Source organism: Leptopilina boulardi, unplaced genomic scaffold (assembly GCF_019393585.1).
Source record: "Leptopilina boulardi isolate dan_hultmark-lab unplaced genomic scaffold, ZJU_Lbou_2.1 LbouV2_131, whole genome shotgun sequence".
NCBI classification, from domain to species: Eukaryota; Metazoa; Arthropoda; class Insecta; order Hymenoptera; family Figitidae; genus Leptopilina; species Leptopilina boulardi.
In genome coordinates, this window is record NW_026137676.1 from 99,239 (window position 1) to 119,984 (window position 20,746).

The 20,746-nt window shown below is 31.4% G+C and overlaps 1 protein-coding gene across 1 annotated transcript in view; it reads right to left on the reverse strand.

Moving 5' to 3' along the window:
* Positions 1–7,934: 7,934 nt before the first annotated feature.
* LOC127291315 (putative leucine-rich repeat-containing protein DDB_G0290503) overlaps positions 7,935–20,746 on the reverse strand; it is a 212,533-nt gene continuing 199,721 nt past the window's right edge. The window contains exons 5-6 of the mRNA XM_051320380.1: positions 10,266–10,382; positions 7,935–8,195 (exon numbers count right to left, since the gene is read on the reverse strand). Coding sequence (XP_051176337.1) covers positions 8,023–8,195; positions 10,266–10,382 — 290 coding nt within the window. The 3' untranslated portion in view covers positions 7,935–8,022. The remainder of the gene's footprint in view (positions 8,196–10,265; positions 10,383–20,746) is intronic.

A 20,746-nucleotide genomic window follows, 5' to 3' on the forward strand; every position in this document is an offset into this window, starting at 1 on the left:
TGCAGAATGTAATTACGAAGAGATTGACATTTTTTTCAAAATCGGTTGAATAGAATTCGAGCTATGCTGTCCGCCAATTTTAAAAACATCGTTTCGAGAGAAACGCGTTTAAATATTTAACTTCTAAATATACAAATTTTTTCAAAGTTTAACACTGTATTTTCGGGTCGGTATCATTTTCACACAAAACTTGCCTTAGATGTTGTTATATTGTTCACCTAGTGATAATGTTATTTTGTCCACCTGCTGTAATGAACAATGTTATTTTGTACAACTTTAAATAATGATTTTGTTATTTTGTTCAACATCATACTTTTGACTATTAAATGTTATTTTGTACACCAAAAATAACTAACTTAACAAAACAACGAACATCTTCAACAAAACATGAAATACTATAAATAACAGTTTTATATGTTATATCACTTAGTAGAATTTCAAAATTCAAGTTGGAATAGCTTAAAAAAGTTCCCTTACTCACAATCAGTCTTCAGCGTGACTGATGACGAATTTTTTTTTATCAGTTTTTCGAAATTCAAAATAGCGGACGATCCAATATAGCGGTAAAATATTGAAAAAAATTTATCAGATTCGTTTTTACTATTTTTAAGGGGTTTTTGGGGTCGCTGATTACGAATTTTTTATCAGTTTTTCGAAATTCAAAATGGCGGACGATCCAATATGGCGTTAGAATTTTCAGAAAAAATTTATCAGATCCGTTTTTACTACTCTTTTTAAGGGATTTGATTAAAGTAATTAATACACTACCGTCCGAAATTGTGCGAACTCTGCTTTTTCAACAACTATAAAACTGTTCAAATCTTCAAAAATATTAAAACTAAAATTTTTTCCTCTTTATTTTATTAAAGCTAATAAAATTCTGAAAGAAATGACACCTTGACAAAGAGAATATGTTAATTTTTCAATTAGATATCTAAGAAAAACCCAATTTTCAATGTTTTTACTATTTTTTTTATTTCTCTGGCAAAAATTAATATTTTTAAACGTTCTTGGGCTCATTGAAATCGTATTTTGTTATGCAATTCAAATTATATAAAAAAATTCATGTACACATTCTTCCCTAGCGTATGCAAACCGTGAAAGTTGGCTCATAAAATGTCAAAAAATTTTGATTAATATTTATATGACAAAAAATGATCAGTAAAATGTATAAATCTTAAATTTACTTACATAAATCAGAGAAGTTTAGAATGATATATTTACTTGATTTTTAAACATTATATTTTATTGTAGAATTAAATTTAAATTTTTTGACATTTTATGAGCCAACTTTCACGGTTTGCATACGCTAGGGAAGAATGTGTACATGAATTGTTTTATATAATTTGAATTGCATAACAAAATACTATTTCAATGAGCCTTAGAACGTTTAAAAATATTAATTTTTGCCAGAGAAATAAAAAAAATAGTAAAAACATTGAAAATTGGGTTTTTCATAGATATCTAATTAAAAAATTAACATATTCTCTTTGTCAAGGTGTCATTTCTTTCAGAATTTTATTAGCTTTAATAAAATAAAGAGGAAAAAATTTTAGTTTTAATATTTTTGAAGATTTGAACAGTTTTATAGTTGTTGAAAAAGCAGAGTTCGGACAATTTCGGACGGTAGTGTATATTGCAATAATTATATCAAAAACCTTCAGGATAAAATTTAATAATTAAATTTGATAATCGTAAAATATGAATATCTTTTTTATTTCCAATAAAAGTGTTTCATGAATAAAGACACTACCTCATAAGTGGGTCTTTTAATTTTTAACAAATTTTATTAAGTTAGTATGTACAAACATTTTGATATATATACAATTCCTTTAACCTAACAATTTCTGTATAAATTATACTGCTTCTTACGGGTGTGTACAAAAATGAATCTGCAGTATTTTCAATTCGCCGTAAAGTACAATAGAATAAATTGCAAACAATTGTGTTTAACACTTTAAAACATAAGTATAAATCTAATAAAATATACAAAAAAGGAAAAGAAAACAATTCTTTATTAAACAACGGTAATATTACTACAATTTTTCTATTGTAATAAATTGTTCATAAATTTTAACATAATATTTTGCGGATTGTTTTGTGCTGAAATATATTAAATTTATTTATATATCTACTCTTTAGTCTTTCTAAAAAGTAATAAGCAATATACATACAGATTTTTGAATTTCTAAAAATAAGTTATTGTTCATAATTTTTTATTGATAATTTACAAATTTTGGATCACTCTATATTGTAACATGCAAAACAATTATTTAAAAGTGTGCACACTAACTTCGTGGCAAAATATCTCAAAAAAATTACAAAAATTTGAATATAGTTTATGAAACGTAATGTACTTAACAATATCTAAGATTCTTGGATTATTTACTTAATGCTACCAATTGAATAATAATTTTTTTCGAGTGATTCTTCTCTAGATCCGTAGTTTTTTGCGTTAACAGGGGTACCTCTTGTAGGATTTACTACGGTCTTAGTTGATTAGAAGCTATTTATTGTCAATAGTAGTGCTCCATTCAAAACAAATAAAGCATAACTTTATGTTGCGCTAAAATCAACTCTGGGTACACACAATAATATAAAAAATTATTGAATGACCCTCACCCCCATAAAAAAATAAAAAAAAAATCACGTTTAAATTTAAAAGTACTTAATCCATAAAAAATTTTACTCAACTGCAAGATAGTGCATAAAGAAACTAAAAAATAAGAAAAAAAATCCTTACTTTTAATATAGGGTCATTTGGGGAAAATGTAAACAAGGGGTAAATGTAAACAGCAGATATTGCAGCTTAATTTACAGATTTAAAATTAAGTTCGACCCCAATATTTTAACCTCAGCTCACCTGCAACAGGTTCTGAGTATTGCTAATTGTTTTTTCGACAATTGTTAAAGCCATACTCCAATTTGTCGCTTAATGCATGAAAGATTGAAAATCAAAGTTTTACTGTTTCAGTATTTTGTCTCGCATTTGAATAAAAATGAACTAAAAATTCAAACTAAAATTTCTAATTATTCCTTATGAATCCCTTAACAAAAGCTGACTTTGATTTTTTAATTTCGTAAATTCAGTTAATAGATAATTAAGTGTTTACATTTACCCCGAGAATTCGAAAACTCGGGGTAAATGTAAACAGAATTTCTGCTGCATTTTAAAAGAAAATAATTCAATAAATTTGCTTCTATTTCACAATTACATTATTTTGGCCCTGTAAAATTACATAAAAAACGAAATTGGATCTTCTTTTATATCTCCTTCGTGTTAGTCAGTTGCAGGTATAGACCTGCATAGTAGTGCATAGTGCATTTACGTGTTTAAAATATAGGAAAGCGATTCTTCACGATTGGTGAATAAAACTCAGGTACGTAGGAATCCTAGAATAAGAGTGAGTCATTGATTGATAGATTGATTGATAGATTGATTGATGGATTGATTGGTTGATTGATTGGACGATTGATTTATGGATTGGTTGATTGAGTAATTGGTGGATTGATTGGTGGATTGGATTGATTGGTTTATTGGATAATTGATTTATAGATTAGTTGATTGAGTGGTTGATTGGTGGATTGCTTGATTCATTGACTGATTGATTGATTGGTGGATTGATTGGATGATTGGTTGATTGAGTGATTGGTTGGTGGATAGATTGGTTGCTTGGATGATTGATTTATAGATTGGTTGATTGAGTGATTGATTGGTGGATTGATTGGTGGATTGATTGGTTGATTGATTGAGTGATTGATTGGATGATTGATTTATGGATTGGTTGATTGATATTAATACTAATTCTAATATACGTTTTTCTATATCTTGGAATTTAAATACTTAGATTACTTTCTCCTTAAACCTTTTAAAAAAATTATTATTGAAATTTTAGAAAGTTTATAAACTTATGTTTTATAAAGAGGAAAAATTTCGTACTATATTAATTGTGTTGATATTCATATTTTCTAAATGTCAGTGGGCAGAGAAATTTAGTCCAATTTGATCAATTTTTAAAAACCTCTTTCGCGATATTGAATCTGCTATTTTGAAAATTTTAAATCTGACTTCAGATTCGTATTCAGCGACCTCGAAAACCTCCGAGTAGCGAGATTTAAGCAAATTTGATCAATTTTTAAAAATATTTTTAGGTTCATCCGCCATATTGGATCCGCCATTTTTAAAATTTTAAATTTGTCTTCAAATTCGTATTCAGTGACCTCAAAAACCCCGAGTAGCGAGATTCAAGCAAATTTGATCAATTTTTAACAATATTTTTATGTTTGTCCGCCATTTTGAAATTTAAAAATTCGATTTTAGAATCTTATTCAGCAACCTTAAAAACTTATTTTCACCAAGTTGAATGAAAATCTATTAAAATTTATTGAAGTTATTCAAGTTTTTACATTACTAGTTTTGTTATGGTAATGATTGCTTATTTTATATGTTGCATATCAATCAATTGGTTCAATTATTTTACATCTACCAAGAATTTTTTTTCAGTTTTTACATCCGTTTACACAGTAGTATACTTGGGATAACTTTTTTCTTAAACCTCTTTAAACTACAGGGGTGTTTACATTTACCCCGAATTTTGGGAAAATTTCAAAATCTCGGGGTAAATGTAAACAGTCAGTTTTAAGCGATTCAAGTTGATCAATATTTTTTTGTACCTCATAAAATGTTTCTAGGGAAGTGAAGTAACAAGTTCATGCAGTAGAAAACCGGAAGTATTGCTTTTTAAAATAAAAAACTTACGTTATTGTTGAAACTAAGCAAATCCGTTTACATTTACCCCAAATGACCCTATTAAAAAATAATAAAGTATAGAAATAACCTTTTAGAAAGGATAATTAAAAAAATAAAAATCAAGATACCGTACACTTTCACGAAAAGCGAGCAATTCAATAGTTTGAACGCAAACTTTTTACTTGTAATGTTCTGAGAACAGAAAAGTAGAAAGCATTCTCACGAAGAGAAAAGTATCTAACATTCGTCTATCGAAAATCACATTTTTCAAGGAGAGGAAAGGCTCCTTTAAATTAACAATTTTTAAATTAAGTTAATGATACCGTACAATTTCACGAAAAGCGAGCAATTCAATAGTTTGAACGCAAACTTTTTACTTGTAATGTTCTGAGAACAGAAAAGTAGAAAGCATTCTCACGAAGAGAAGAGTGTCTAACATTCGTCTATCGAAAAGCACATTTTTCAAGGAGAGGAAAGGCTCCTTTAAATTAACAATTTTTAAATTAAGTTAATGATACCGTACACTTTCACGAAAAGCGAGTGATTCAATAGTTTGAACGCAAACTTTTTACTTGTAATGTTCAGAGAACAGAAAAGTAGAAAGCATTCTCACGAAGAGAAGAGTATCTAACATTCGACTATCGAAAAGCACATTTTTCAGTGACAAAAAAGGACCCTTTTTAAAATAATTATTAAATTAACTGTGCTGTACACTTCCATGAAAAGCGAGCAATTCAATAGTTTGAACGCAAACTTTTTACTTGTAATGTTCTGAGAACAGAAAAGTAGAAAGCATTCTCACGAAGAGAAGAGTATCTAACATTCGACTATCGACTATCGACTATTTAATATAACATACTGGTAGAACTTTTACTTTTATTTTTGCTTTTTCTATTTTCGATGTTTAATCATTTATCTTTGTCATTGACAACTTGAGCAGACTGCATTTAATAAAATCTATTAACTATTGTTATACATCATAGTATATACACATATTAAGTTTATATTCTTTCGAATAAAAGTTAAGTTTTGCATTTATTTCTATATAAATATATATTTATATTTTTCTTTTTACTCGTATATACTTTACAAAATTTGATGTAATAGGCTGACATAATGCAATTTATGATAAATAATCGAACGATCTTCTTTTGCAATTTATGCACAAAATATCTGCGATATTTGTAAGAAAAAGTTATGCTCAGTATTATGTCTAAGTATTATATGTGATATGTTTTTATAGTATTAAGAGTAATATTATTATAACAATTTTAAATTATTGTTCCTCAGTGAGCTCATTAGCTCTAGGAACTTTACTAAATAAATAAATAAATAAATAAAAAGCACATTTTTCAGTGACAAAAAAGGACCCTTTTTAAAATAATTATTAAATTAACTGTGCTGTACACTTCCATGAAAAGCGAGCAATTCAATAGTTTGAACGCAAACTTTTTACTTGTAATGTTCTGAGAACTGAAAAGTAGAAAGCATTCTCACGAAGAGAAGAGTATCTAACATTCGACTATCGAAAAGCACATTTTTCAGTGACAAAAAAGGATCCTTTTGAAAAATAATTATTAAATTAACTGTGCCGTACACTTGATAGGAAGGAGCTCCTCCAACGCTCATCCCAGTGAGACCCATCCGACGTTTATATATATTAGGTTTAGTTCTTTTCTTAATTTTTAGAGTAATTTTTTTAAATATTAAAATGTCTTCAAAAATTAGAGTCATATTACTTTAATCTTATTGTCAAAGTCTGTCACATAAAATATATAAACGTCTTGACTTTTAACTTTTTAGCATCAGTGATTAAGAATAAATGCTGGGTACAAATGTTTTTGTGTCAATTTTTTTGCTTGTCTTGATTAAAAGTTAACATTTAAAGAGAGAGCAATAACACTGGGTTACAAAAAAATGGTCAAGTCGTGTTTATTTAAAATTTTTTGTGTTTATTGGAAGTTTAGGTGTCACTGAACAAGAATATACCCAAAAAAAATTTTTCCATTCTGTCAGTTCCGTAGAAAACGAGATTAAAGTGTCAAAAAATCGCCTTTTTAGCACTTTTTGAAGTGTTGTAAAATGAAAACGCAACAAGATAAAAATCTTCACGAGGGCTTGAATGAAAGCTTAAACCTTCAACTTTGAGTCCCAAAACTGAAAAGTGAATGATAATTGCGCAGAAAATTTATATAACATGAAATGAATATCTCAAATAGTCAAAATAGCTGGGATAGAGAGCACTTGTTAAAAATCGATTTTCATAACCGAATTTATTTGGAACTTGTTACTTGGAAGTTTGTAACGTTTCTATTGACGTTTCGAAAGTTAGATTTAAAAATTTTAAAATGGCGGATTAAAAATTGCGTTCAAATATTTCAAAAAACCCCGAGGAAAAAACTGCGAAAAAATTCACTCCATTTTTGAAATTTTTGAACGCCATTTTGAAATTTTTAAATCCAACTTTCGAAACGTCAATAGAAACGTTAAAAACTTCCAAGTAACAAGTTCCAAATAAATTCGGTTATGAAAATCGATTTTTAACAAGTGCTCTCTATCCCAGCTATTTTGACTATTTGAGATATTCATTTCATGTTATATAAATTTTCTGCGCAATTATCATTCACTTTTCAGTTTTGGGACTCAAAGTTGAAGGTTTAAGCTTTCATTCAAGCCCTCGTGAAGATTTTTATCTTGTTGCGTTTTCATTTTACAACACTTCAAAAAATGCTAAAAAGGCGATTTTTTGACACTTTAATCTCGTTTTCTACGGAACTGACAGAATGGAAAAATTTTTTTTGGGTATATTCTTGTTCAGTGACACCTAAACTTCCAATAAACACAAAAAATTTTAAATAAACACGACTTGACCATTTTTTTGTAACCCAGTGTAATAATTGAAGATGGTTATATATTTTTACTTTTCATTACAATGTTAAAAGCAAAATTTTTTTCCTAAATAGTGATCCTAATAAGTTAAAAGTTTTGTACCTATTAAAAATTATGACATCATTGTTTTTTATAATGTTTTGTATATATACCAATAAGATTAAATAAACTACTAATTTCGCATTAATTTCTTCATTTTAATGAATTTATTGTTAAATAAAATTTGGATTTTACAATCCAGAATATGTATGTAAATTTTTTATAGGGTGGCCCCCCCTTGTTAATCAGAATTTTTAAACTACAGCTTTCTAAATTAAATACTTCATTAGCAAAATATGGAAAAATAGAAAATTTATTTTTTAAATTTATCATTTAATACTTATTTAAAATTTGTTTTTTTTAAATTCATTTTTGAATAAAGTGTGGCGCACACTTTCTTTTCTTTTCCTTTTTAAATTTTTTTCAGGAACCATTATGCCTTCCGTCTTTTCGGACTCCACTGTACCCTCGTTTGAAGGGGTAGCTTCTGCAACAATTTTTTGATCATCTTCTGCTTCTATAATTAAAGAATTAGTTAACATTTACTTTTATTATTTCTTAAGTAATTGTAATCGACATGTATAAAAATAAAAATTTTATTTTTGTAAACAATACAGGGCGCATGAATAGTCCACAAAACAGACTTGTCGGAATTTTTGTGATGTCGAATTAATAATTATCAGATTTATGTTAAGCATGTTGATTTTATAATCAACTCATTTTTAATATCGAAGAATTCTTATTTAACAGAATTTTTATTTTATACACTGGAAAAAATTAATTGATTTAAGTAATTCAAATTATTTGAAAAATATTAAATTATTTCAAATTTCAAATTTGGATCCAAGAAATATATATTTGATTCAAATAACTTAAATTATTTAAGTCACACTTATTCGAACCAAATAAATTGTATTTGCTTTAAGTGAATAATTAACTGAATTTAATAAATGGATTTATTAAATAGAAATAATAAATTATTGATAATTTATTTATAATAAATTATTTTCAATAATTTCATTTAATAAATAACAATTTTTTTGATAACTTTTAATTCGTTGATTTTAAAACTCTCGCTAAAATGTTTCTTCCGGGTTATGATCGGGTATGTAAAAGTTCGATAAAATGGAAATTCGACGTTTTAACAGTTCTATCAAATAAAAATTTGCGTAAGTGAAACTTTGGTCAAATGAACTATCAGTGATATGGATGTTCTGACTTAAAAATTTAGCTAACAATAAGTACAATTTCTGTTAAATCACAATTCTATTAAATAAAAATTAAATCAAATAGAAATTGAATTCAATGAAAGTTTTGTTAAATAAGACATTTGTTATATAGAAATTCTGTTAATTGAAAATTAAGTTCCTGAAGATACCTTTAAATGAATATTCGGATAAATAGAAATCCATTTTTTTATTATTTTTCTAGATATAAATTCTGTTTAGAAATTGTTACATTTGAAAATTTAAAGTATTAGAAAATATGCATTATAAAAGTTCAGTTAAATATAAATTCTATAAAATGATAATTTTGTTAAATAGCAATTTTTTGATATTAACATTGGGATTATTATAACACGCTCTTTTTAAATACTGCTTAATGTAAATTCAATAATTACACAGGCACACAAAAAGTAAAATGTGGTTTGGCCGAGACACTACACTAGTCTATTTCCATTTATTTTTTCACGCTGAATCCGAATCCGAAGTCAGAATTATCAGATTGGCTTTTTTTTGAGATAAACTCAAAAAACTGCTCAGAAAGAAAAATAAAATCAAAGAGTTAAAAAAATTTTTGAATGTCACTGCGATAGTGTAATTCTATGTATTTTTTGTCGCTGAATCCGAATCCAAAGTCAGAATTGTTAGATTCGCTCAAATTTGTACGATAAATGCAAAAAAACTCAAAAAACTCAAAATCGTTTTTTTGGAATTATCTTCAAAATTTGTGGCAATCTGTCAATTCTGACTTCGAATTCGGATTCAGCGTGAAAAAATACATGAAAATGCACTATCGTAGTGTTTCGGCAAAAAAAAATTTCTTTGAGCTAAAATCGCCAAAAACTGATAAAAATTCTTAATTAGGGGCACAGATAATTTTTTTTGCCGAAACACTACGATAGTGCATTTTCATGTATTTTTTTACGCTGAATCCGAAATCGAAGTCAGAATTGACAGATTGCCTCAAATTTTGAAGATAATTCCAAAAAACTGATTTTGAGTATTTTGAGTTTTTTGTTACTTGAGTTTTTTGCAATTATCTTAAAAATTTGAGCGAATCTAACAATTCTGACTTTGGATTCGGATTCAGCGACAAAAAATACATGGAATTACACTATCGCAGTGACATTCAAAAATTTTTTAACTTTTTGATTTTATTTTTCTTTCTGAGCAGTTTTTTGAGTTTATCTCAAAAATAAAAGCCAATCTGATAATTCTGACTTCGGATTCGGATTCAGCGTGAAAAAATACATGAAAATAGACTAGTGTAGTGTCTCGGCCAAACCACATTTTACTTTTTGTGTGCCTGTGTTATTCATTCGTAGCCACAAAAATTCCCACAATACATGTATATTTCATGTTACCTTTTGTTAGATCTGGCGGTTTTATAGTCAAAACTTCATTGAATGTTCTATGAAAGGTACATTCCTCCAAGTATTTTTTAAAAGCTATATTTAAGTTTTTTTGGAATATGGGATTATCTATAATCATAAAATATGTACACATTAAAATTGAAATTTTTGAAATAATAAAATTAAAATCAGTCGGTACAAAATTGACACAAAAAAATTTTTTTTTGAAAAAAAAAAAAAAAACTTTTTTTTTTCTCTATAAGAAAAAAATTTTTTTTGTTAAGAAAAAAAAATTTTGTTCTTAATTAAATAAAAAAAATTTTTTTTTTTAAAGAAAAAAAATTCAAAATTTTTTTTTTTAAAAAAAAATTTTTTTTTCAAAAAAAAAAAATCTAATTTTTTTTGTTTACATTTTTTTTTTTTTTTTTGTCTTTTAATAGTCTATTGCACAGCTTGGAGGAGACAGGCGAATTTACGGAGAGAGCGGATGTTTTTAGCATGCGTCGAGCGCGGGGAAGCTGTAGCATGAGCGCCGAAGGCGCGAAGGCGAAGGATGAGTGAATCGGAGTGCGAGATGAATGCTAAAAACTTCGCCCGACTGTAAATTGGCCTCTCCCCATGTCGTGTAAAATATTTTTTATTCCTCAGGCACAAAATAGGCGCTTTTAGATATCTGTGGATAGGGCGTAAAGCCACTCATTGATGAAACAGGTCAAAAATGAACTCTCTTGTTCGCCCTAGGGCGTAAAATTTGACAAGTTATTGGATTATTGACCCGTTTTCATCAATGAGTGGCATAAAACCCTATCCACAGGTATCTAAAAGCGCCTTTTTTGTGCCCTCGGAATAAAAAGTTTAGTAAGGGACATGGGGCTAAAGGCAGCTAATTAATGAACCCCGATTTTTGACTCACTCGTTTCGGTCTTAAACTCGCTTGGCTTCACCTCGGTTACGGCAGCTCGTTCTCGACCTTCACTCGTTCGCAAAAATCGCGGTTCACTAATAGCTGCCTTTAGACCCGTGTCGCTTAATATACTATTTTATCGTGGATGCACGATTCAGTCAGTTTTGTGACCATAGTGAATAGGGAGCTTAAACTCTAGAATTTTGAGTTGGCGCAAAACACAAGGTATGTACTATCTCACTAAAATCGTTGACCTGTTTGTTCCTGTGTGAAGCATGCGCATTACGAAGGCAAATGAAGATGAAATAGAGGAGTTCCTCGTAAACTGTGATACAGTACACATCGTGTCCAAAGTATAGCAAAGTTTTCGTGGTTAAATCGTTAAATCGTGAGTGGAATCGTGTATAGTTCGACAACGGTATATGAACAGACTCGTATTTCCTTGAAAAGTACCTCGGTATTCTTGTGCTTCTGGCACAATCGCCAACCAACTCGGCGCTACGCGTCTCCCGTCGGCCGTGCCGGCCATTTTGCTTGATTCAGGTATCGTTTTTATACAGTTTAATTATTATTTACATTGTCTTGGCATAAACATATCTTAAATGGAGGTTTAACCTCCTACTTATCGAGCATGAGTATGAACACAGGAGAGAGTTTTAAAGACCCTCCACTTCCTCCTTCATCGGAAACTCATATGGATGTTGTAGATGCTGCACAAAGCTTACTACAATTTAGCCCTAATCTTGCATCGAGCCAAGAAGACTTGAACTCGAATGCAAAAAAACACTGTTCTGAAAAACACAAAAATGACCAAATTTCAGCACACCACAACCCATCTTCTCAACAACAACAAACCAACACACAACATAAATCTAATGATCCAACAAAACAAACAAATCCTCTCAACCAATACGACGATTCCTTGAGATCCAATTGCACAGTTTTCTTACAGCGTGACCCGAAATCACCCGATGCAAAAAAAGACCTTAACAATATGTCGGTAGGACGTCTCCTTCATTCCACTTTTCCAGGTAAAATCGTTGATATTCACCGCAGCGGCTTCGCTAAAGTGCGAGTCATCTTGAACTCGGGCAGAGCTGCCAATCAACTTCTAAACGATCCGTCAATTCGAGCTAAAGGCTTAATCGCATTGATCCCGTCGAGTTTTGTATCCTGTCAGGGCGTTATGAATAACGTGCCTACAGATATTTCAATCGAGGAAATTATCGCAAACACTGAAATCTTGGGTCCTCAAGTCAGAAGCACTAAAATCCTCCAAGCTCGTCGTATGAACAAGAAATCTTTCGACGAAAAAACTCAAACTGACAAGTACACACCAAGTACTTCCGTCCTTCTCACATTTTCAGGTACTATCCTTCCTCAAAGGGTAGCGATCTACAAAGCATCAAGCGAAATTCGTCCTTACATCCCAGATCCTCGCATGTGCGCAAAATGTTGTCGATTCGGACATATTGCCAAGTTTTGTCGGTCCAATTCACGTTGTCAAATTTGTGCAACAGAGGTCGTCCACACTGCTACAAATCCTTGTCCAGGTCCTGGAGAAACAAAAAAGTGCTTAAACTGTCCAAAATCATCAAATCATTCAACTCGATCGAAGGAATGCCCGGAATTTATATTCCAAAAAAATCTCCGCACTCACGCTACTATTAACAAGCTCTCTTTCAATGAGTCGAAGAAAATTCTTCGCCCACCCAAAAAATCGAATTCAAATCCACAGAATTTTAATTTTTCCGGTTTTCCTGGATTAGGAGATGTTCCTGCTCCTTCTTTCAATGCACCCGATATCACTCCTGAACCTCTTTACTCTGAAGTGTCCAACGGCTCAAAACAGTACCAAAGAAATTCAACTTAGCCTTCTGCAAAACCTAAACCGACGCAAACCCGAAAATGGTCTGCAAATAATTCTTTTTATGCATCTCAATGGAACAATGGAAGAGAGTATGACGCCTTTCCAAACGGCTCTGCTTTAACATCTCGTTCCACTCATCATCCTTCTCCAAGTACCGATAACCAACCACCCTTAAACACCGATCCACTTTCAACATTCATCACCTGGCTTAGTGCTCAGGTTTCTCAAATTTACTCAGACAAAACTCCAGTATTTACAAAAGATATGCAGAACAACATTGCTAAAATCACAGAAAGTGTACACTCTCTTCTTAAACCGGCAAATTCTGATCATGGCCAACCTCGATAATTTGAACATAATGCAATGGAACTGTCGTGGTGTCACCAATAAGACACCCGAATTACTAAAATTATCTAATCAATTTGATATACTTCTCTTATGCGAAACATTTCTCAAATCTAACAAAAGAGATAACCTTAATTCCCTCAAACAATTTAACATTATTAGATCCGATAGAGCAATAAATAAGGGTGGCGGTTTAGCTATTGCCATCCGTAAAAATATAACCTTCTCTAGAATCCAAACCATTTTTTCCCAAGAAGATGAGTTAGAAACACTTGCTGTTTCTATCAATTCATCTAGAGGCGAAATTTTAATAAATTAAATTAAATTAAATTAAATTAATTAATTATTATTTATTATTTTATTATTAATTAATTAATTAATTAATTAATTAAATTAATTAAATTTTAAACAAACTCCCACAAATCAATGGAAACTTTTCTTCGATTCAATAAAAAATTCAGGCATTAATTCAGTCTTTATAGGAGGTGACTTCAATAGTCACAACACTCTTTGGGGTAGCTCCCACAATTGCACTAATGGACACAACTTTTGCAATGAACTAGACAACTCTAACTTCATTGTCTTAAATGATGGTACTCCAACCCACATGGGTCGACCACCAAACCCCAATTCAGCTCTGGATCTTACTCTCGTTTCTTCAAATCTCTACCTCGTCTTGTCTTGGAATGTTCACGACGATTTAATGGGTAGCGATCATTTTCCAATTTTTACTTCACTAGGCATAACAATACCAATTTCTACTTTTTCTTCACACAAATATAATCTCAGAACAATGAATTGGGAAATATTTTCTACAAATCTTTGTTCATCAGTAGAATCCAATCTTGATCTTTTAAACACATCAGATCCGGTTTCTGATTACAACCATCTAGTAGATCTCATTGACCAGTCAGTCAATTTTGCTTGTCCTCAACGCAAATCTACTCAAAATCCACACCGAGCTTCCAAAACTTCTAGAAAACCTTTTGTTCCAGCCCCTTGGTGGAACAGTGAGTGTGATAATGTCATAAAAACTAGAAAATCAGCTTTATCTACCTATAGAAGAATACCTAACTACGAAAATTTTATCGAACTTAAAAAATCTGAAGCTATAGTCAAAAGAACTCTTAATGAAGCTAGACGTCAATCTTTCAGAAATTTTTGCGATACACTAGACAGAAATACCCCTCTCACCAAAATTTGGTTGGTAATAAAATGTTTTAAAAACCGATTCACGCAACCAACAACATCTTCCTGCTCAGCAGACAATGCAGTCATAGAAAATACATTAAATCCATTCCTTAGTGGAGGAAACTTGCCCTCCTACTGCTCTCCATGATAACTTTCCGAATAATTTCAATCACGATACTTTTCTAGAATCCCCCTTCACTTTAACAGAACTCACAATAGCAATCAACTCTTCCAAAACAAAATCCTCACCCGGCCTCGACAAAATAGATTTTAATATTATTCAACATCTACCCAAACAAATTCTGCCTATTCTTCTTTCAATCATCAATAGAATTATCTCCAGCGGTGTTTTTCCGTCGTCTTGGAACAACTACCTTATCTTCTTTCTTCCAAAATCCTCACCCGGTAAATTTAGACCGATTTCATTAGCCTCATGCCTCTTTAAAATCGTGGAAAAGCTTATTTACAATAGATTGGTTTGGCTTATTGAACGAGATAAAATTCTTAGTCCCTACCAATTTGGCTTTAGAAAAAGCAAATCATGTGCTGATAACATAGCGTTACTCTCTACAGAAATTTGGACTGGCCTTGCTGAGCATCAATTTACAGGTGCTTTATTTCTTGATGTAAAAGGTGCATTCCCTAGTGTAATTCCTAACATTCTCATTGAAGATCTTCGTACAATAGGAATCCGCGAAACAATAGCAAAATTTATTTACAATTCAATTAAATGTAAAAATATATTTTTCAAAATTAACGGCGAAATAATTGGACCTCGAACAAGCACTGTTGGTCTTCCACAAGGCAGTATTCTCAGTCCAGTAAATTATGCAATCTATACTAGAGAACTTAATCTTTATATCCCTGCAGATTGTATTATACTCGAATTCGCAGATGACTTAACCGTCACTTGTCGTTCTCCTAACCTTAATCAAATAATTACCTCTCTTCAATCCTGCCTCGAAAATATTTCTGTCTTTTTGTCTAATAGAGGTTTGGATATCTGTCCAGAAAAAACTAAATTAGTCATCTTCAGTAATAAAAAACTAAATCTAGACGATCCAACTCTTACACTTGCACTAAACGGTACCACTATTAAACCATCTCCTTCAGCTACATACCTCGGTATTCAATTTCACCAATCAGCATCTTCCGATGTTCACTTTAATTATCTATGCGACAAGGGCAGAAAGATTTTAAATATTTATTAAGTCCTTAGAGGCACATGGTGGGGAGCCGATCCTTACGTACTCGTTCGAATCTATGATTCTCTCTTTAGAAGTAAAATAGATTATTGTTCACAAGGTTCAAATTTTAAGTCCCAAAAAAATTTTTCTAAATTGGAAAAAATCCGCAATCAAATTTTAAGATTAGCCGTAGGCTATAGAAACAGCACACCTATCAACGTAATCTTGGCTGAGTGTTGCGAACCTCCTCTAAGAACTAGATTCAATTTTTTAGCAAAAAAATACCTTATAAAAATTTATTCGAACTCCTCTCACATTTTGCCGGACAAACTCTCAACTCTCTCTTGTCTTACTATCAACTCTAATGTGAAATACAATTATCCATTGCTAATTGCATATGAAAAATCGAAAAATTGCAGCGAACTAATCAGAAAAAGGGAATTTGATCCCTTTTTCGAATTCCTTTATGATGATCATATATTCACTCCAGAAGTTATCCCAGACTAAGGACTTTTAATACAAGCTTCACCAAATCCATTACTCTTGTTCAACGATCTTGCAAACCAGGACTTTCCTAATCACACATACTTCTTCACTGATGGCTCCAAATCAGATTCAGAACATCTGGCTGGATGCGCAGTCGTTTGCCCCTCTTTAAATGAAACATTAAAATATAAAATTTCAAACTTTTCTTCTATTTTTTCGCTTGAAGCATTTGCCATATTATTTTCCTTAGATTATATAATTAATAATAAACTACCCAATACAGTTATTTTTACAGATTCACTCAGTGTCCTAAAAAACCTAAAATCCAAAAATATCTACAAGATTAAATCATATATAATCCTCGCAATTAGAAACCGATTAAGAATTCTCTCCGATTTGAACTGTCCAACAATTTTGGCCTGGATCCCTGGTCACAAGGGCATTGATGGCAACGAACAAGCTGATGAAGCTGCTAAAGATGGCTCTTCTAATTCTGAACTTCTTGACATTGAACTTCCTTTTTCAGATTTTTTCCCTCTCGCTCGCAAACAATTAGATGAAAGTTGTGCTTCATTTTTCCGTGAGGTCGGCAAAAATAAAGGTTCCCACTATACACAAATTTACTATAAACCTAGTAGAAAGCCATGGTTTGCAAATTTCGTCGCTCGTAGAGAGTGGATTGTATCCATTTGCAGAGCAAGAAGCAATCATTATAATCTCAATGCCAGTTTGGCCAGAAAAAATTATATAACTTCCGGTAACTGTCCTAACTGCACCGGTGTTGAAGAGGACCTTGACCATATCCTATGGTCATGTCCCAGATTTAATGCATTTCGTCCTAATTTACTAAAAGCTCTTACAAGAGCTCTAAAATGTCCTGCACCATTCTGCAGCGTCCAATTTCTTACAAATCCCTCTCCTAGAATCATTTCTCATGTTTTTCGCTTTTAAAAATTAGCTAATATTAAAATTTAAAATTAACTTATTTATTTATTTATACGTAATATGTTACTCTCTTTTCGCGCATTCTTTATATACTTGAATCTATGCTTTGGCTTTGGGGAATATTCTCCGAGAGCAAATGTGAATCGAGCTTAAACGCTCGCCAATCTATAACTTTACCTGGTCATGGCCGGATATACAAGAGCGCAACGCCAGTATAGTGCCAACGAATAAATATAATACTACTAGATGAAATAGAGATATCTAATGTGACGTCACACTCAACCGGTAAAGTCACAGAAAGTAGAGCGATTATCATCGTGGCCCCAAGCTTACATTGGCTTATATAGAAGATGACAGAAAATGTTTTTTTTCTCTGAAATTAAATAATAAATCATGATAATCATTTGTGTTTCGGACAAAGTAGTGATTTTTGCAATACATATGTATTTTTAAGTCTGTCATTAATGTTTGAATAATTTACAAATTAAATAAAATCAACTCTAGCAGAAGAGTATATTTGTATTTTCGTCTGCTAGAGCTGATTTTATTTAATTTGTAAATTATTCAAACATTAATGACAGACTTAAAAATACATATGTATTGCAAAAATCACTACTTTGTCCGAAACACAAATGATTATCATGATTTATTATTTAATTTCAGAGAAAAAAAACATTTTCTGTCATCTTCTATATAAGCCAATGTAAGCTTGGGGCCACGATGATAATCGCTCTACTTTCTGTGACTTTACCGGTTGAGTGTGACGTCACATTAGATATCTCTATGGTGTGTTACATGCAAGTGACGTCACACATTTAGCCCCTAAAGGCTAAATTCTAAATTTAGGCGCAACTGCGAGCGTCGATCGGAATACTGGAGTTTAAGCCCACTTCACTTGTCGTAATACGGGATGAATCGTTTATGTGTGATGAAAAATTAGTTTTTGAAATATTATTATTATTTAAATAGGATGTTGCACAACATTGGAGATAGGGTGATTTATAGAGGGTGGATGTTTTTAGCATGTGTCGAATATGGAGATGAATGAAAACGTAGCATGAGCGCCAGAGGCGCGAGGGTGAAAACTTAGTGAATCGAAGTGTTAGACGAATGCTAAAAACATTCACCCATCTGTAAATGTGTATGTACAGTAGGTTCCAAATATGTCCTCCCAGTCGGAACTCTTCGCACTCATGTGTTTCTATGGGATCATACAAGTGCGACACCTTGCAACTGGGAAGGCATATTTGGAACCTACTGTACTATCTCACTAAAAACATTAATCTGCTTCCTTTTGTATGGAGCATGCGCGTAGTCAATGCAAACGAAGGTGAAATTGTTTGTATACTTTCTTGTACACTTTTAGGCACGATAGACAACATTTTGGCGTCCGTCTGTTTGTGCGTCCTATTACATAGTCTAACCTAACTATGGTATTTGACCCTATCGCATTCAATATTTAGTGCCTCCACCAATCTTAAGACTTAACCTAAACAGACCTAACTTAACCTATTTTAACCTGACCTAATCTCTCCTCACCTAATCGAACCTAACTGTGGACCATGACCCTAGCGCCCCCGGTTTAAAATTCATGAACATGTTCGTCTGCATGAACATACACATGTGTCATGTGCATGAACATGCTCAGTTTCTTCTGCATGTTCACGTGCATGAATTTGGAACATGCACATGTTTATGTAGATGTTTTTTTATCAAAAGTCTTACACACATGAACATGTACATGATCATGTTAATGATCATTTACGTGTTTATGTGTCTAAGATTTTTTATTTTTTGAACGTACAAATGTATATGTGACATGTTCCAAAACCATGTACGTGAATATGTGAGAGAAACTGAGCATGTTCATGTACATTACATATGTGTATATTCATGCAGATGAACATGTACAGTAGGTTCCAATAATGCCTTCCCATTTACAACGTGTTGCACTCATATGTTCCCGTGGCAACGTATGAGTGCGAGAAGTTCCAACTGGGAAGGCATTATTAGAACCTACTGTACCTGAATTTTCAACCGGGCCTCCACCATTTTGCACCTCCACCAGTCTTAAGACCTATTCTCACCTGACTGACCTGACCTATTTATGTAATTATAAATTTTACATTTTTCAAAGCGTTTTAAAATAAAAATATTTAAAATCTTTTGAATTTAAAATTTCTAAAAAATGAATAAATTTTCTTTAAACTGTTTTTCAACTTTAATTTTAAATGCCATGAAACCCTAGATGTACATTATCGTCAGAAATTCTCGGTATGGCAACTTTGAGCGCCATCCGAGATCAAAAACATACCTGTCTTCAAATTAAGCTACACGGAAAAAACTGTATGGATGTCATATCATGATATATGGATGTCACATCCATATAATATTGAGAAATACGGGATATCAATATATATGGATACTGCATCCATATGCTATGGTTGGCTACCTATTGATGGAGCAACAAAATATCTATGGGTGTAAGATCCATAGATATGGAACAGACTCTTGTAAATATATGAATGTCTAACCCATTGCAATGGAAGTCACCACAATATTATACAAAAAGTAGCTTCAACGCACATTGTGAAATACACTTGTAAAAAGAATAAGAATAGCTACATAAATAAAAAAACCCACATAGCACGATATCACACTGTAAGTTTATGGTAAGGGTTACTGGTGAAGCTTGTAACGTTACACAGTATACGAGTTGTAAGCATACGGTAGACTAGAAATTTCCGCCATCACAGTAAGCTTACATCTAAAATCTACAGTAAGCTTACACCTAAAGTCTACAGTAAGCTTACACCTAAAGTCTACTGTAAGCTTACACCTAAAGTCTACGGTAAGCTTACACCTAAAGTCTGTGGTAAGCTTACACTTAAAGTCTACGGTAAGCTTACACCTAAAGGTTACTGTAAGCTTAAATGGTAAAGCTGTGGTAAGGTTATTATCAAGTTGTAAGGTTGAGGTAAGGTTGTGGTAAGTTTACACGGTAAGGTAAGTTATATTCAAATAATAATATTAATAATAAATAAATATTCAATAAAAAAAAATTTTGTTGCCTTATTCTATTTTGGGAACTTATCAGTTTCGCAGAAAATTTTGAAAACAAATTTGGGAGGACTAGGATTCGAACCCGGGACCAATGCGCATATGCCTAAACTCTAACCAACTGAGCTAAGTGGGGAACTGACAATGAGAAAAGAAATCTTGCTTTTAAGGTGTAATCAATTGAAAAATATATATCAGTAACGTACGATTCCTAGCCATTTACATTTTTTATGATTTCTTGAACCCTATAATTTAAATGTCAAAAAAGAATGCAAATTTTATTTCAGAATCTAAAATCGTTTTTATTTTTTATTTATTTAGTTTTTCTTGTAAAGCCAAATCGAAATTTTAACTGAAACAAAAAATATTTAACAAATAAATAAGATTTCTTGAAATTTAACTTTTTTCTATATTTTTTTGTGTTGGTGATATGCTAGAAAAATAAATTAAAAATTTTTTAAACTCGTTAATTGTTTTATCTGTTTTGTAAAGTACAATAAAATAA